At 39.7% G+C, this 18633-nt stretch overlaps 1 protein-coding gene across 1 annotated transcript in view; it reads right to left on the bottom strand.

Moving 5' to 3' along the window:
* Positions 1-18633, bottom strand: part of ak9 (adenylate kinase 9) — a 267579-nt gene that overhangs the window by 151039 nt on the left and 97907 nt on the right. Inside the window, exon 14 of the mRNA XM_072552101.1 lies at positions 10190-10255. Within this exon, the coding sequence (XP_072408202.1) occupies positions 10190-10255 (66 nt within the window). The remainder of the gene's footprint in view (positions 1-10189; positions 10256-18633) is intronic.

The following is an 18633-nucleotide window of genomic DNA, read 5'->3' as shown; positions in this document are numbered from 1 at the left end:
TGAATGAATAGAAAAAAATATTTTATTCGTTCAGGGTATGTGGATTTTGCTGGCTGTGCCAGCATATATTGTCAATCCTAACTGCCCTTGAGAAGGTGCTGAGCTAATTTCTTAAAAGGTTGGAGTATATTTGGTGTGGGTACACCCACAGTGCAGTGAGGGAGGGAGTTCCAGAATTTTGACAGAGCGACACTGAAGGAACAGTGATTAATTTACAAGGTAAAATGGTGTGTCCCATGGACAGAAATTTGCAGGTAGTGGTGTTCCCAATATTCTGCTACTCAAGTCTTTCTAGACAGTCATGGTTGAAAGTTAGAAAGAAGTTGCTGAAGGAGCCTTGGTGAATTCCTGCAGTCCATCTTGTAGAATTTTCACACTGATGCTGCTGTGCGTCATTGGTGGAGGGAGTGTACGTTTGTGGGTATGGATGGTGTCAAGCTTCGTGAGTGTTGTTGGAGCTGCACACATTGAGGCAAGTGGGGAGTATTTCATCACACCCTTGATTTGTGCCATGTGGATGGATGGGGAGTCAGGAAGTCAGGACGTATTCCTCTACCTGCTCTTTTATGTCATTGTATTCATGTGGATAGTCCAGTTTAGTTTCTGGTCAACAGTAACCTGCAAACTGTTGATCATGAGCACTCAGTGATGGTAATACCATTGATCGAAGTGATACTGAAATTCTCTCTTGTTAGAGACAGTCATTGTTTGCGACTTGAATGGTATGAATGTTACTTGCCACTTGACAGCCCAAGCCAAGATATTATCTATTATCCATTCTTAAGAAGGGTCACTGGACCTGAAATGTTAACTCTGCTTTCTTTGCACAGATGCTGCCAGACCTGCTGAGTTTTTCTAGCCATTTCTGTTTTTTGGTCTTTGATATTATTTTGGATATTCAGTATCTAAGGAGACACGAATGGTGCTGAACAACGTACAATCATCAGTGAACATTCCCATTTCTGACCTCAAGATGGAGGGAAGGTCATTGATGAAGCAACTGAAGATGGTTGGGCCTCATATTCTACCCTGAGGACCTCTTGCAGAAATATCCTGGAACTGAAATTACTGACCTCCAACAACCACAACCATCGTTCTTTGTGGTAGTTATGACTCTAACCAGTAGAAAGGTTTTCCCCAATTCCAAATTATTCCAGGTTTGCCAGAGCTCCTTGATGCCACACTGAGTCAAATGCAGCCTTGATACTGAGAACAGTCACTTTTACCTCTTCTCTTGACTTCAGCTCTTTTGTCTATTCTTGAAGAAGGCATAATAATGTCAGGAGCTGACTGGTTCTGATAGAACCAAACTGAATATCAGTCAGCAGTTTATTGTTAAGCAAGTGCTGCTTGATAGCATTATTGATGACCGCTTCAGTCACTTTACTAATTAATGAAGGTGGACTGATGGGGTACTAATTGGCTGGATTGGATTTGCCTTGAGTTTTGGGTATAGGACATACCTGGGTAATTTTTACATCATCTGCTACATGTCAATGTTTTAGCAGCACTTGAACAGCTTGCCTAAGGGGACAACCAGTTCTGAAATAAATGTTTTCAGCAATATTGCTGGAAATTGTCAGGGCCCACTGTGCCATCCAGTACTTTGATCTGTTTTTGATACTATGTGGAGTGAATCAAATTGGCTGGACACTGGCAGCTGTGACACTGGCGACCTCTGGAGGAGATTAAGATAGATTACTCACTCACAAATCTTGCAATCTTACCTTCTGCATCCCTTTGTGATGTTTTGGGCATCCCCATCATTGAGAGGGGTGTTATTTGTGCAGCATCCTCCAACACAGGATGTTGTAGGACAGCAGAGCTAAGATCTGATCTGTTGGATGTGTATTCACTTAGCTCTATCATCTTTTGCCTATGCTGATTTCAATGTAAGTAATCCTATATTGTAGTGACATTAGATTGACATCTCATTTTTAGGTATGCCTGATGCTGGTGCTGCTCCTGGTATATCCTCCTGCACTTTTCATTGAATCAGGTTTTATTCCTGTTAGAGAAGGGAAATGCACGTCTATGAGACTGAAGAGTGCCTTTGAGTAAAATTCTGCTGTTACTTTGATGCCTCCTGGATGCCCAGAATTGAGTTGCTGGATTTGTTTGAAATCTATACCTTTTAGCACAGTGGTTATGCCACACATCACAATGGTGTACTTCATCAATGAGAAGACGGGACTTCATCTCCATTAGGGTTGTGCGATGGTCACTCTTATTCATATTGCCAATAGACAAACACATCTGTGGCAGGCAGATTTGTGAGGATAAGGTCATGTATACTTTTTTCTTGTTAGTTATCTCAACATCACATCCCACAGACTCAGTCTAGTATATAATATGTCTTTTAGGATTGAACCAGCTTGCTTAGTAGTGGTGCTGCCAAGCTTATCTCAGTGCTGGGGATAGACACTGATGTCCCCACCCAGAGTGCATTCTGAGCACCTTCACCCTCTGTGTTTCCTCCAAGTATTATTCAACAGTTGGAGGTGGAGGATGGGAGAAGGGTGTGTACTAATCAGCAGGGATTTCTTTACCCACGTTTGACATGATGCATGAGACTTCAAGGAGTCCGAAGGAAATGTGGAGGACTCTCACGGCAACTCGCTCCCAAACGTATACCAATATGCTACACCTTGGCTGGGTTTTCCTTGTCAATGGAACAGTTCACATCTAGGGATGCTGATGGTGCTGTCTCCAACACTGTCTGTAAGGTATAATTCCATGAGTATGAATGTGCTAGGCTGTTGCTCATCTAGCCTGTGAGACAGCTCTCCCAATTTTAACGCTAGCCTTTGGATGTTAGTAAAAAGGGCTCTGCACAGCCCACAGGGCTGATTTTTGAATGTTTCAATTGATGCTCAACCGCACTCTCGGGCACTGCATTCTAGATGATAACAACTCACGGTATGAAAACGATAATCTTTATTTGCTTGTTTGGTAAAATAGTTTAAACCTGCACCCTCTTGTCTCAATAATTTTATGAGTGGGGCAGTTTCTCTCTATCCACTGTGTCCAGATACTTCAGGATTTGAATACTTTGATCTTCCTTTCTTTCTCCAAGCAAAATAGTTTGGAAAAATTATGTCTGTCTATTTAATTTAAGTTCCCCACTCATGGAACTAATCTCATGAAACTCTTCTGCACTCTCTTTCATGCCTTCACATTCTTTCTAAAGTGCAGTGTCAAAACAGGATGTAACGCTGCATTTCAGGCCAAATTAGTATCTTAAGAGTTATACCGTTTATTTTGTTTTGTCTCTCCATTTCTTCCTACTAAACTACATCAGCTCACATTTCTCCACTTTGAAATCACCTACCAGCTTTCAATTCATTCCACAAATTTGACTGTGCCCATTTGAGGTTCTACAGTATTCTCTTCACTGCTACCAGTAATTTTAAAATTCTGAAATTTGTTGAAATTGTGCCCAGTATCCTAAGATTTAAATCATAGACATGTACAACACCAAAACAGACCCTTTGGTTTAATTTATCCATGCCGACCAGATGTCCTTACCTAATCTAGTCCCATTTGCCAGCACTTGGCCCATATCCCTCTAAACCATTCCTATGTATACACCCATCCAGATGCCTTTTAAATGTTGCAATTGTACCAGCCTTCCCCACCTCCTCTGGCAGATCGTTCCATTACCATACCACCCTCTGTGTGAAAAAGTTGCCCCTGAAGTCCTTTTAAATTTTTCCCCTCTTACCCTAAAGCCCTTTAGTTTTGGACTCCCCTATCCCAGGGAAAAGACCTTGTCTATTTATCCCATCTCTGCCCCTCATGATTTTATAAACCTCAATAAGGTCACCCCTCAGCCTCTGACTCTTCAGGAAAAACAGCCCCAGTCTATTCAGCCTCTCCCTGTAGCTCATATCCTCCAACCCTGGCAACACCCTTGTAAATCTTTTCTGAACCCTTTCAAGTTTCACAACATCCAATAGGAGGGAGACCAGACTTGCATACAATATTCCAAAAGTGGCCTAACCAATGTCCTGTACAGCACAACTTGACCTACCAACTCCTATAGTCAATGCTCTTACCAAAAAAAAGGAAAGCATAAGAAATGCCTTCTTCACTATCCTATCTACCTGCGACTCCACTTTCAAGGAACTATGAACCTGTACTCCAAATCTCTTTGTTCAGCAACATGTCCAGAACTTTGCCATTAAATGTATAAGTCCTGCTCTGACTTGTCTTTCCAAACTGCAGCCAATGACATACATCAGCAAAAGCAAAGATCCCAACGTTGAATCCTGGGAAACTCCATGACAAACAATCCCTGAGACATTAATCATTACATCTCTATTTCTTGTCACTCAGCCAATTTTGTATTCATGTTACTACTGTCCCTATTTTATCATGAACTATAAATTTACTCTATGAAATGTCTGTTAAAGTCCGTTTACACCACAGTGTTATGACACAGACACAAACAGCTGAATCAAAGCAGCCTGTACTTCTATATTCATAACACAGTAACATTAAAAACATTGAAAACTCCTAATGTTCCAAAAGAGATCATTGAATAACTAATCCTAGATTTTTGAATAATTAATTCCAATTTTGTGTCTTTGATTTCATTTGATTTGATTTATTATTGTTATGTGTACTGAGGTACAGTGAAAAGTGTTGCCTTATGTGCTTTATAGGCAGATCGTACTATACAAGTGCATCAGGGTAACAGAACAGAGTACAGGATGTAATGCTACAGCTGCCGAGAAATTTGTCTTAAGCAAAAGACTTAACAATTTATTAAATATATCATAACTTTAGCAGAGAGAAACTAAACAAGGTGATCTAATTAATGTCTATACCTCAAACCCAAAGAAATTGTTTTCTGTCCCATTCACAGAAAAAAAAAGACAAACAAGGTTAAGGAATAAATAAAACAGGCCAGATTACGCAAATGTTTTCATAATGTTTAACAGGCATAGATATGGATCCCTTAATTGTTTTTTTCAGAAAAGTTGATATGGGTCACTATTCCAGTTCACTCAGTAAAAATATTAACATTTCTAAATCAGCTTTCTGCTCTCTGGGTTTTTGGAAGGTTGTGTGGGAGATCGGGCAGAGAGCTTTCAAATCTTCATGCTGTATCATTATTAGCCAAGCTCAACTCCACAGAAATTGTCGTTCAACTACAACTCTAGTCCTGCCGTCGTGAGAGTAAATATCTTTTCCCAAGGCCTCAATTACCACACAACATCTGTCATCTACTTGAAGTTAGCTCACTTCCAGAATTGCTGGAAACAATACCTTATTAATAGCCAACCTCTGCTACCTCTTTAAACACAATCCTCTTTCCTCAGGTCACTGTGTCTGTGGGAACTCTTTTAGTCAAGAATCAGCCTGTAATTAACCTTTATGCCTGACCTCAAACACAAACAAAAGCTTGTTTGGTCTCTTAGTTTCCCTTTTCTACAAGAAATATTTTGTAAAGTCCACAAATCACCTTTAGCTCCTAAGCAAAATTGGTCAAATAATATAAATAAAACTAATAAAAATTTTAGCGTGGCTTCAAAAAACATCAGTAACATTATACTTATCAAACCTTTCTATTACCTATTCAAAGAGCTCCAGAAAGTTAGTTAAATGCCAACTTTAAGAAAACCATGCTGGCTTTCCTTAATTAACTTGCATCTATTCATTTTCTCCAAGACTATTGATTTTAGAAGTTTTCCCACCATTGAAGTTAAACTGATTGCTGGGTTTACCTTTATACACTTTTTTGACCAACTGGAACATTTGCTATTCTTCAGACCTCTTGCACTACCTCTGAGTCGAAGTAACATTTAAAAAAATTACAGTCAGTCTCTCTGTAATTTCCACTTTCACTTTCTTCACTGTCCAAGTAGTCACTTAGTGGAACAGAACTTGAATATTGCTTAAGAAAACACATTCTGTCAAAGAGTTTCATCTTGCACACATCAAGACATTTGAAAGGAAATATCTTTTACCCTACATGAAAAGAGAGTGCTGATTGGTTGGAAAGTGGACTCTGACTGGCAGAGGCATTGTCACGAAGGTTGCATCAGTTAGATGAGGACTGACAGTTGACTGCTAAGATTTGGTTAAATTTAAACCAGGCAAGTTGACTCTGACTGAGCAAGGCATTGCCCTAAGGAATGAAACAGAGAATGGCTGTTAGCTATGTTAAAAAGTTGGAATTATTTTTAGGTTTTCTTCCTATCTGCAAAGAACAACTGCCTGTGCTTTGATGCATATAGTTTCCAAAACATGGCACACTATGGTCAGTGCTGACAATCCTTAATTTATATCTGTAATTCTTAGCACACCAGGGATTACTTAGCAATTGTTGTCGACTTACATCTAATTTGGACACTGTTTTTAAACTTCTGCAAGGACATCCTGTTCTTGGGAATGGTCAGACCCTTTTCGGTTGAGAATAGTCAAAGAGGCATTTTGCTGGATACACACCACTACTCTTTGGGACAGAAGCCTACATTCCTAGCATCATGCCAGCAATGAAATTCGTATGCAACATTAAACAAAAAACCCCACAGATGCTGGAAATCAGAAACAAAATCAGAACTCCTTCAGAACAAGTCACTGTATCCAAAATGTTAATTCTGCTTTCTCTCCACTGATGCTGCCAGATCTGCTGTTTTCCAGCAATTTCTGATTTTGTTTCATATGCCACATTACTCAGTTATGCAATAGGCAGAATACCTTTTTGCTTTGATTGCAACAAATTGTTTGCTGGCGAACGTGGAATTGCTGCATAGCAGTGTTATATCACTTGTACTTAAAATTTTGAGCTCTTTTACCCTCTAGGGTAACCTGATGATTTGATAATTTCTTGTTGTGTATCACTCAAACTCATGAACAGGTCTAAGGCTAGCATCTTCGATCCTAAAAAATGCCCAATTCTTTGCAATGTGAAAACCTTTGACTTTTTTCTTCCTTCAGTATCCTTGGATACATTTCATTGGAGTTATCAACTTGAAGTACATATATTCTATTTAAAACCTCTTTCTTGTTAATTGTAAAGCTTTCTCTGTATTACAATAGGAAGATAAACTAATTAAACATTTGTAGTGTTTACAGAACCTATATCTCTTCAACATAACTTAGTACTGCACTGTGTTTGAATATCTATCCTGATGGGTTACTGAATAATCTTTAGTAGAAACACATAAACTGCTCAATTACTGCCTCATAAATGCTTTAAGATGAGCTCATAAATTTTATCTTTGTTCACTCCACAAGCCAAGTGGAGTTGAAGGTTTCTGGTGATTTTCTTATTTTGGGGATTATCCAAGAAGCCATTCAACAACTCAATTTTCTATTTCCTCTATTTATGAACAGACTTTATTTTCAAATTTACAAAGAACACAAGTAAATTACCTAAATTGACAATAATCTTTTCAAAACAAAAACATAAACATTGAAAATAGAAGCAGGATTAGACCATTTGGCCCTTTGAGCCTGCTTTGCCACTCAATATCATTATGGCTCATCATCCAACTCAGTACCCTGTTCCAGCTTTCTCCCCATACTCTTTCAACATTTGCAGAAGGAGTTTGATCCCTTTAGTCCTAAGAAATATATCTATTTTTAGCCTCAATTGCTTTCTGCAGCAGAGAATTCCTCAGGCTCACCACCTGTTGGATAAAGTTATTTCTCCTCATCTCAGTCCTACGTGGCCTACATGTATCCTTAAACTGTGACCCCTGGTTCTGGACTAACCAGTCATTGGGAACATCCTTCCTGCATTTACTCTGACTAGTTTTCTGCATAGGTTTCCATGATATCCCCCCTCATTTTTCTAAATTCCACTGAATATAGTTCTTACACATCCAGGCTCACTTCATACATCAGTCCTGCCATCCCAGGAATCATTCTGGTCAATGTTTGCTGCACTTCCTCCATAGTCAGAACATTTTTCCTCAGGTAAGAAGATCAGAACTGCACACAATACTCAAGGTGTGGTCTCACCAAGGCCCTGTACAATTGCAGCAAGACATCCCTGCTCCTGAACTCAAATCTCTCGCTACGAAGACCAATGTAACATTTGCCTCTTCGTTGTTTATTTATACTTTTTGTTTTCTCTGCCAACCAATTCTCTCTCCATGTCAATACTCTCCGCCATCTCATGTGCTTTACTTTTGCACGCTAATCTCTTATAGGGGACCTTTTCGAAAGCCTTCTGAAAGTCCAAGTAAACGAAATTCACTGGCTCCACTTTGTCAAGTTTACTAGTTACATCCTTGAAAAAATCCAATAGATTTGTCAACCATGATTTCCCTTTTGTAAATCCATGCTACCTCTGTCTAATACTGTCACTGTTTTCAAGTCTTTTATTTTGGATTCTAGCACTTCCCCCACTACTGATGCCAAACTAACCTGACTATAATTCCCTGTTTTCTCTCTCCATCCTTTTTTAAATAGTGGGGTTACAAGAGCTATCCTCCAATCAATAAGAACTCTTCCAGAGTCTATAAATTATAATAAGATGACCATCAATTCATCTAGTATTTCTAGGACCATTTCCTTACGTTCTGTGGAATGTACTTTATCAGGCTCTGGTGATGTATTGGCCTTTAATTCTATCTATTTCCCCTACATCAATTCTCTAGTAATGCAGATTTCCTTCAGTTCCTCCCTTCAACTAGACTCTGTGTTCCCCAATATTTTTAGGACATTATTTGTGTCCTGTTTGTGAAGAGAGAACCAAAGCATGTGTTTAATTGCTCTGCTATCTCTTTGTTCCCCATTATAACTTGAACCCAAGTTTCCTGGCTCAGAGGTAGAAATACAATGACCGCATCACTCTTCCACTTCCCTGTATATTAAGTAAGTTTTATCTTCATGTTCATCTTTTTATGAATCAATAATTGTTACAGCTTATCCTCAACAAGAAGGATATATTCTCTCCCTTAATTCATTTGGTCTACTTCTGTTCTTATTTTGTACGTTCATTTGCATGTTCATGCAAACCACTGGAGTATTCAAGACATTAGAAATTATTTTTCAACAGATTAAAAGTGCATTATAATTTCTGCTTTTTGTGATTTGCTAAAATGTTCACCGCCTTATGGAAAGCTAATAATGAATATCTTCTGGGAGTCAACCTTAAAATAAATTTCTAAAACAATGGTAAAATGTTCTATAACATGCAGATATGAACACTTCTTAAAATTAGCATAATAAATAACATTTTCTAACAACAGGCAGTTGCTTTCTGGTTATTCATATAACAGTACATTTTCAGTTCACATTATATATTGATGCACAAAGTCTGATGAATGTTAATGTTAACTTGAGAACACTGCACAATTTGAATCAACCTCTCTATTTGTTCCTATCAAATATTTAACATGTCTTTCTCTCTCTGCAGATGCAGAGAAAAATCTTTAACAAGCAAGTCCGAGAAAATGACAAGACACAGACAAAACACAGTGTAATAAATCGAATTTTTGAAGTGAATTAATTATTGCCTGTTCCTTGCTAATAAAACACTTAATTAGCTGCTAAAAATTGGATTGTTTTGCAAGAAGTAATATGCATTGTTTACTTTCAAGTTTGTATTGGATTTTCTTCATAAATTCAAGCAAGCATGCTTCCGCAATTCACTGCAGCAGTTGTTCGTGTCAATAATTGTCTTCTGTTTTTCACTATTATTAAACATAAACACCCGATAGAAACACCAAACTAATTCCTAGCATGGATGGTTTGTCCTGTCAGAAAGATTAAATAGCTTGGGTGTTTATTCATTGTAGAATGAGAGGTGATATTTAAGCATACAGACTTTTTACAGGAATTGACTGGGTAAAGTAAAAAAGATGTTTCCCTTTGGCTGAGGTATCTAGAACAAGGAGACAAAGTCTCAAGAGCTAGGGCCATTAAGGCTGAGATGAAGAGGAATTTCTTCACTCAGAGAAAAATGCCTCTTTGGAATTCTCCCTGTAGAGATGCTCAGTCATTGCCCACGTTCAAGAATGAGATCAATAAATTTCTATGTATTAGCAATATCAGGGGATACAGGGATACTGCAGGAAATGGTATTGAGGTAGATGAACAGTCGAGACTTACTTGAATAGTGGAGCAGACTTGAGGAACTGGATATGATCCTATTTCTTGTATTCTTAAAATTTGTCACGAAAATGCATATTAGCCAATATTAATATCCATTAAATATTTTACCTACCAATGTCAAAAGGTACTTTCGGTACATCATCAGAGGACTGTACATTATATTTTACTGCATCAGTATCTAAATTAAACATAAAAACAAAAGATGTTAGCATTATATAAACAATATCTTTAAAATAAATGGATTTGAATGTTACATTGACAGTTTACAGATGGTTTTATGTTCTTTATAAAATAAGGACAAACACAAATACATTAATGATGTGCATTTGCTAAATCTTTCAGATTTTGTAATGATTCTTCACTGAGTTAGGAATAAATGTAACTTATATTAGTTTAATTGGATTTTCATGCACTAAATAAAAGATTATTTGTTGTGTCATGCAGTTTTAAATTTGAATATTTATATAAAGACAATTTCACTTGAAAAATATCAGTGTTTTCATTTAAAAGATATGCAAATAAAATCTTTCAATTTGCTTTCTGAATGCAGATTTGGGAATGAACAACTAGTAGCGTGGCATGTTGAATTCCACGATATTTGAAGGATGAAGAAAACTCTACAAGGTAGAACTTTACAGTAACATGGGAACAGACAGTTAACCCATAAAACCTGTTCTGCCATCAATGAGATCATAACCGATCAACTACATTAATACAGAAAAGTGGCATATCTCTGCATTCCTTGATGCCACCGAGCTCCAGAAACCTATCAATTTCCACCTTGAACACAGTCACTTGTAAAGTTCTACAGTCCACTTGGTATAGAAAACCAAAGAGTTGCCACACTCTGAGTGAAGAAATTCCTCCTCATCCCAGCCATAAATGGCCTACCTCTTATTTTGAGATTAGGTCCACTGGTTCAAGACTCGCAAATCAGCAGTAAAATCATTTTAAAAACAACTTGTTATGTCCTGTAAGAATTTTATAAGTTTCAAATAAAATTACTTCTCATTCTTCAAAATTCTAGAGAACAGAGATCCAGTTTCCACTATCTCTCCTCAGAAAACAAATCTTCCAAACCAGAAGTCAGTCTGACAAACCTTAATTGCCTTCCTTCAATAAAGAGACCAATATCTCATTTACAATTTCAGCGAGGCTCTAAGCCATTGCAGGAAGTCATCTTACTGGTGGCTTGAAAATCCCTTAAGGAAGGCAAATGAGGATGGCCAACAAACCATTTGCCTTCCTTATTGATTGTTGTATTTGTATGCCAGCTTTTAGCCTCATACAAACATAAGAAAACATCTTTTGGCCCATTGAATGTGGCTCAGTGGCAAATTAGTTAGCAGCGCATCCTGTCACTAAGCTAGTCCCTTTTCCTGTCAGAAGCTGTTTCTTGACTCAAGGATACTTTGTCCTTGACTATTTTCAGTGGGATAATAAACCAGGCTGAGCCCTGATCAGTCTGGTTTGGTACACAGATGAAATGAGTTTGAGAGTTAAAAATCACACAACACCAGGTTATAGTCCAACAGGTTTAATTGGAAGCACACTAGCTTTCGGAGTGACGCTCCTTCATTAGATGCTCCGAAAGCTAGTGTGCTTCCAATTAAACCTGTTGGACTATAACCTGGTGTTGTGTGATTTTTAACTTTGTACACCCCAGTCCAACACCAGCATCTCCAAATCATGATTTTGAGAGGCCTTTTGTCTATATGTAAACAGATGAGACTTCAAGCCAAAGTGGTCATGTTTTAGAAGTGACTTGTATAATGAAAGGGGAGTGGTCAGCTCTCGAGCTGAGCAGTTTAGTTCAGTCCTGAACTGGTGAGGAGTTCAACAGTGAGCTATGTGGAAACTCTCTCCCTCTCTCTTTCTGCCCTTCAACTTCAACCTGTAAGCATGTTGTGTTGTGTATGTTCGGAACAGGATAATTAAGTCTAGTTTGGATAGACTGAGTTCTTTAGGACTTCTTTATTTTGTTCTTCATGTTTCATTGTGTAGTTTTGTGAATAAATCTTTTGTCTGTTTAAAACCTGGTAATCAACCTCGTTAACTTAATCTGGGTAATTTTCACTGTACACTTATCGAAACAAATTGCAAAGTTATGGTATGTGCTGCCTGCTTAAGAATGTTTTGGGTGGTCTGGCCTAGTCCATAACAGGCCTCACAGTGCCAGGAACTTGGGTTTGATTCTAAATTCAGGCGAGTGTGTGAAGTTGCATATTCTTCCTGTATTTGTGTGGGTTTCCTCCCACAGGCCAATGATGTGCAGGTTAGGTGGAATGGCCATGCTAAATTATCCCGTAGTATCCAAGGATGTGTAGGCTAGGTTGGTTAGCCATGGCAAATGTGGAGCTACAGGGATGAGGTGTGGGCAGGAGGCACCTGGGCAAGATGCTCTTTGGAGGGTTAGTGTAGACCTGATGGACTGAATGGCCTCTATCTGTGCAGGCGGGATTCTGTGAATCTGTACTGCCAAAAATACACTACTACCTCCACTAACTGCACTTCCCTGCATAAAGCTCACAGCCGTAAATGTTGTAACGCTTCAAGTGTTTATCCAAGTACTTTTTAAATGTTATGAGATCACCTGCCTCACCTAACCTTCCAGGAAATGCATTCCAAATACCCATCACCCACTGGGTGAAAGAAGATTTTCCTTAAATCCCCTATAAAGCTTCTGCCTTTTACTTTAAAATTTTGCCCCCTGATTATTGACCCTTCATCTAAGGGGAATAACTGCTTATATTCCAGAGTGTGGTGTTGGAAAAGCACAGCAGCATCTGAAGAGCAGGAAAATCGAAGTTTCGGGCAAAAGCCTTTCATCAGGAATGAGGCCTCACTTTCACCTCTTTCGTACTCACTTTTGCCTGCTTTATATTCACTCTGTTAATGCCCTTCATAATCTATACATCTGAATCATATCACCCCTCAAGCTTCTCTGCTCCAAAGAAAATTGCCCGGGCCTTTACAACCTCTCTTCGTAGTTGAGATGCTCCATTCCATGCAACATCCTGGTGAATTCATCTACACCTTTGCAGTACAATCACATCTTTCCTATTATTTGCTGGTCAGAACTGCACATAGTACTCCAGTTGCGGCCTAATCAAAGTTCTATACAGCTCCAAAATATCCTCTCTGCTCTTATAATCTATGCATCAACTAATAAAGGCAAGCATCCCATATGCCATCCTAATTATCCTATTAATCTGTCCTGCCGCCTTCAGGGATTTGTGGACAAGCATCCCAAAGTTCCTCTGGGTTCCTTTGAACTTCCTTGTGTCGTGCCATTCACTCAATACTTCTTTGCCTTTGTTACTTCTTCCAAAGTGCGTAACGTCATATTTGTCAGGGATAAATTCCTTCTGCCATTGATCTGCCTATCTAACCAATCCATTATATCTTCATGTAACCTAAGACCTTCCTTCTCAATGTCAACCAACCAGCTAATCTTTATGTCTTCCGCAAACCTACTTATTATCCCTCCAAGATTCTCAGCTAAATTTATGAATATCTCAAAGAATGAGGGATCCAGCACTGCTCCCTGTAGTACACCACTGCATGCTTGACTCCAGTCACACAATCAACCTTCCACTACTTCCTCTGTCTCCTGTCACTAAACCAATTTTGCATCCAACTTGCCAAGTTACCCAGACATCATGAACTTTTATCTTCCTCGTGGGATTTTGTCAAAGGCTTAATGATTCATGAACAAGGATATCCAGGTCCCTTTGGATGCCAAAACTTCCTATTTAAGATATATTCTGCTGTTTCTATCAAAGCAAATAACAATCACACTTAAAAAAAAGCAAAATTATGCAGATGCTGGAGATCATTAAAAAAAAAGTAAGTGCTGGAGAAACTCAGCAGGTCTAGCAGCATCTGTTGGGAGAGAAAAACAGAGTCATTGGACCTGAAGCAGTTATTCTGCCATGGAACATAGTGAGCATGACTGACAACCTTATATTCGTTGTCAGCGTAATTCTTAACAAGTTCAAGATTGTTGTGGTTCTGTTCGCCAAGCTGGGAATTTGTGTTGCAGACGTTTCGTCCCCTGTCTAGGTGACATCCTCAGTGCTTGGAAGCCTCCTGTGAAGCGCTTCTGTGATGTTTCATCTGGCATTTGTAGTGGTTTGAATCTGCTGCTTCCAGTTGTCAGTTCCAGCTGTCCGTTGCAGTGGTCGGTATATAGGGTCCAGGTTGATATGCTTATTGATTGAATCTGTGGATGAGTACCATGCTCTAGGAATTCCCTGGTTGTTCTCTGTTTGGCTTGTCCTATGGATGCGGTGTTCATGAACACCAACTAGCCACGAAACGACACGACCAGCTATCCTTAGTAGCCACACACACAGATGACAAGCAACATGAATTAGACTGGAACAACACTACTATTATAGGACAAGCCAAACAGAGAACAGCCAGGGAATTCCTAGAGGCATGTTACTCATCCACAGATTCAATCAATAAGCACATCGACCTGGACCCTATATACCGACCACTGCAACGGACAGCTGGAACTGACAACCGGAAGCGGCAGATTCAAACCACTATAAATGCCGGAGGAAACATGACAGAAGCGCTTCACAGGAGGCTCCCAAGCACTGAGGATGTCACCTAGACAGGGGACGAAATGTCTGCAATGCAAATTCCCAGCTCGGCGAACAGAACCACAACAACGAGCACCCGAGCTACAAATCTTCTCACGAACTTTGAATGTTCAAGATTATTTACTAATGCTGTCCACATGCAGAATCTCATCTAACATAGGACACAGCACTTAGAATTTTGTAAGTATGAACTGATTCGGAATGGTCAGCAGGCCTACACAAATACGCACACTCACAGACACAAAACGACTCTGCCTCCACAGCTCTCTGTGGAAAAGGATTCCAAAGACTCTCAATCCTCTGAGAAAAGAAATTCCTTCTCATTTTAGTCTTAAACTGGTGTCCCTTAATTCTGAGACAAGGCTCTGTGGCCTTAAACTCTCCCGTGAGAGAAATAGCCTCTCAGCATTTACCCAGTCAAAAATTCAATATGTTTCAATAAGGTCACCATTCATTCTTCTAAATTCCAATGGATAGTGTCCCAACTTGTTTAACCTTTGTTAAGAGAATCCTTCCATAAAAGAGATGATCTCTGAACTGCTTCCAATAAACTGTTTAGCAGGCTAAAGAAGAAATTTGGCAAGAGTCAGTTAAGCAAAAAAGAATTGAAAAAGTAAAGGATCAAGATAGGAGCAATGTTTTCAATGGGATTGAATATCTGAAAATGATAATGTCATTTTCCTGTTTACAGACAGTCATAGAGATATACAGCACGGGAACAGACCCTTTGGTCCAACTTGTCCATGCCAACCAGATATCCTAACCTAATCAAGTTCCTTTTGCTAGCACATGGCCCACATCACTCAAAAATCTTTCTATTCATATACCCATCCAGATGTCTTTTAAATGTTGTAATTGTACCAGCCTCCACCACTTCGTTTGACAGCTCATTCCATAGATGCACCACCCTCCATGTGAAAAAGTTGCCCCTTGGGTCCCTTTTAAATTTTTCCCCTCTGACCCTAAAACCTATGCCCTTGAGTTCTGGATCCCCTACCCCAGGGAAAAGACCTTGTCTATTTAGACTATCCATGCCCCTCATGATTTTATAAACCTCTGAAAGATCATCCCTCAGCCTCTGACACTCCAGGGAACTCCTTTTCAAACTTACTTACATACACTAATATATTATTTATAGTTTTTTTTTACTTGTGCAATCGACTTGTTTTCTTATGTAAAGAACACTGGCAATTTTGTACGCATGTGTTCAGTAGCTAACTACCATTGTAACTAAACGCAAAAATACAGAACTTGCTAAAAACCAGGCGTGAAGCCTTCAGGTCAGGAGACCCACTCAAATATAAGGAATCCAAGTATGACCTTCGCAGAGCCATTAAGACAGCCACGGACCAATACCGCTCCAAACTCAAGACCCAGACAGACACCCAGTGACTATGGCAAGGACTGAATGACATCACAGGTTCTAAAAAGAGACAGCGCAAATAGCAGACGATGACACAACTCTCCCAGATTGTCTTCTGTGCTCATTTTCAGCAGAATTTCAGAGGAGAGGTAACACCTATTCCGACAAGTCCTGACTAACCTATCCCAACAATCACTGCATCAGAGGTCAGATCAGTTTTCCTTTGTGTGAATCCAAGGAAAGTGATGGGACCAGATGGAATATTAGGACAAGCGCAGGTCAACTGGCAGAGGTCTTCTCGGATATCTTCAACCTCTCCCTGTTACTATCCCTGCCTGTTTCAAGAGGGCCAGCATCATCCCTGTGCCTCAGGCTCATGCAGCATGTCTCAATGACCCAGTGGCCCTAACTTCGGTGGTCATGAAGTACTTTGAAAGACTGGTCATGGCATTAATCAATTCTAGCCTCCCCACTACTCTTGACTCGCTCCAATTTGCCTATCGGACCAACAGATCCATGTCAAATGCCTTATCACTTGCCCTTCACTTCTCCCTAGTACATCTTGACACCAACAACAGCTACGTAAGAATCCTACTCATTGACTACAGTTCAGCCTTCAACACTATTATCCCCTCAAGACTGATTACTAAACTTAGTGTTCTCGGACTAAGCCCCACTCTCTGCAACTGGATCCTCAGTTTCCTGATCCACAGGCCACAATGAGTGAAGATTGGGACAATATTTCATCCTTACTAACACTCAACACCGGAGCCCCCCAGGGGTGCGTACTCAGCCCCTACTGTACTCGCTTCACACCCATAACTACGTCGCCAAATACCAGACTAATGCCATGTTCACCAATGACACTATCATAGTCGGTCGAATCTCAGATGGTAATGAAACAGACTACAGATGAGAGGTGGAAGACCTGGAAAAATGGTGCACTGAGAACAACTTAGCTCTCAATGCCGTCAAAACCAAGGAACTCATTATTGACTTTCGGTGGGATGTTACTTATGCCCCTCTACACATTAACAGCACAGAGGTGGAACGAGTGGAGAGTGTCAAGCTCCTGGGATTGGTCATCCACAACAAGCTTTCTTGAGCTCTTCATGTAGACGTACTGGTTACAAAGGCCTGAAAGCATCTCTTCTCCCTCAGGCAGCTGACATGACAGCGAATACCTTTGCCAACTTTTATATGTGCGCCATCGAAAGCATTCTGTCTGGATGTGTCACCACCTGGTTTGGCAACTGTACCATTCAAGATCGGAGACGGTTAGAGAGTGGTGAACTCGGCGCAGACAATCACAAAGGCCGACATCCCATCTATAGAATCCATCTACTGTTGTCAAGGAAAGGCCTCCAGCATTCTCAGAGATCCATCCCACCCTGGTAGTGTTTTTCTACAACCTCTACCATCAGGGAGAAGGTACGGAAGCCTGAACACACGCACCAGCCGGGTTTGAAACAGTTTCTACCCTACTGTTGTTAGAATACTGAGTGGACTCACAAACCCTTAACATTCGCCGGTACCTGGTTTTTGTTTTGCCGCTGTTTACCTATTATTTACTTATCTATGCTACTTTACTCTGTGATCTGTCTGTATTGCTCACAAGACAAAGCTTTTCACTGTGCCTTGGTACACATGATAATAAATTCAATTCAATTCAATTCAAATTAGGCTTATGATATATCAACGAGGTAAAAACAATGACTGCAGATGCTGGATACCAGATTCTGGATTAGTGGTGCTGGAAGAGCACAGCAGTTCAGGCAGCATCCAAGGAGCTTCGAAATCGACGTTTCGGGCAAACGTCGATTTCGAAGATCCTTGGATGCTGCCTGAACTGCTGTGCTCTTCCAGCACCACTAATCCAGATTATGATATATCAAGGCAGATTTCACACATGGATTTGTCTTGATCAGGATTACTATTAGCTGAGATCAAAACACTACAAGTAGCATCCTCAAAATCCCCCAATAAATTTGTCAAATATGATTTCCCTTTCACAAATCCATACTGACTCTGCTTAATTTTACAATTATTTTCTAAGTGCTCCGCTGTCACATTCTTTACATCATTTCCTAATGACTGATGTCAAATTACCAGGCTTGTAGTTCTCCAATCTCCTTCTATTTTCCTTCTTAAATATTGGGGTTACATTCACTACTTTTCAGCCCTCGGAAACCTTTCCATGATCTACACCATGCTGAAAGATAATCATCAACCAATACATCTGCTAATCATGATAGGCACTTCCTTCAACACTGTGGGATGGAGCACATTTTGTCCAGGGGATTTATCAAACTTCAACTTATGCAGAACAGAAAAAAGCCCTTTAAGCCACTATTTCTGTGCCAATCGACAAACACCAAACTATACTAATCTCAATTCCCTGCCTTTGGTAGGTAACCTACTATGCCAAGGCATTTTAAGTATTCATCTAGATGCTTCTTAAATATTATGAGAGTATCTGCCTCCACCACCCTCTCAGGCAGCACTTTTCATATTTCTACCACTCTCCAAATGAAAAAAATCTTTCACAGATTTTCTCTAAACTACTTACTCCTCACCTTA

This window comes from Chiloscyllium punctatum, chromosome 3, assembly GCF_047496795.1.
Source record: "Chiloscyllium punctatum isolate Juve2018m chromosome 3, sChiPun1.3, whole genome shotgun sequence".
NCBI classification, from domain to species: Eukaryota; Metazoa; Chordata; class Chondrichthyes; order Orectolobiformes; family Hemiscylliidae; genus Chiloscyllium; species Chiloscyllium punctatum.
Note: the sequence above shows the minus strand (reverse complement) of the source record. Positions and strands in the feature narration are given on the sequence as shown.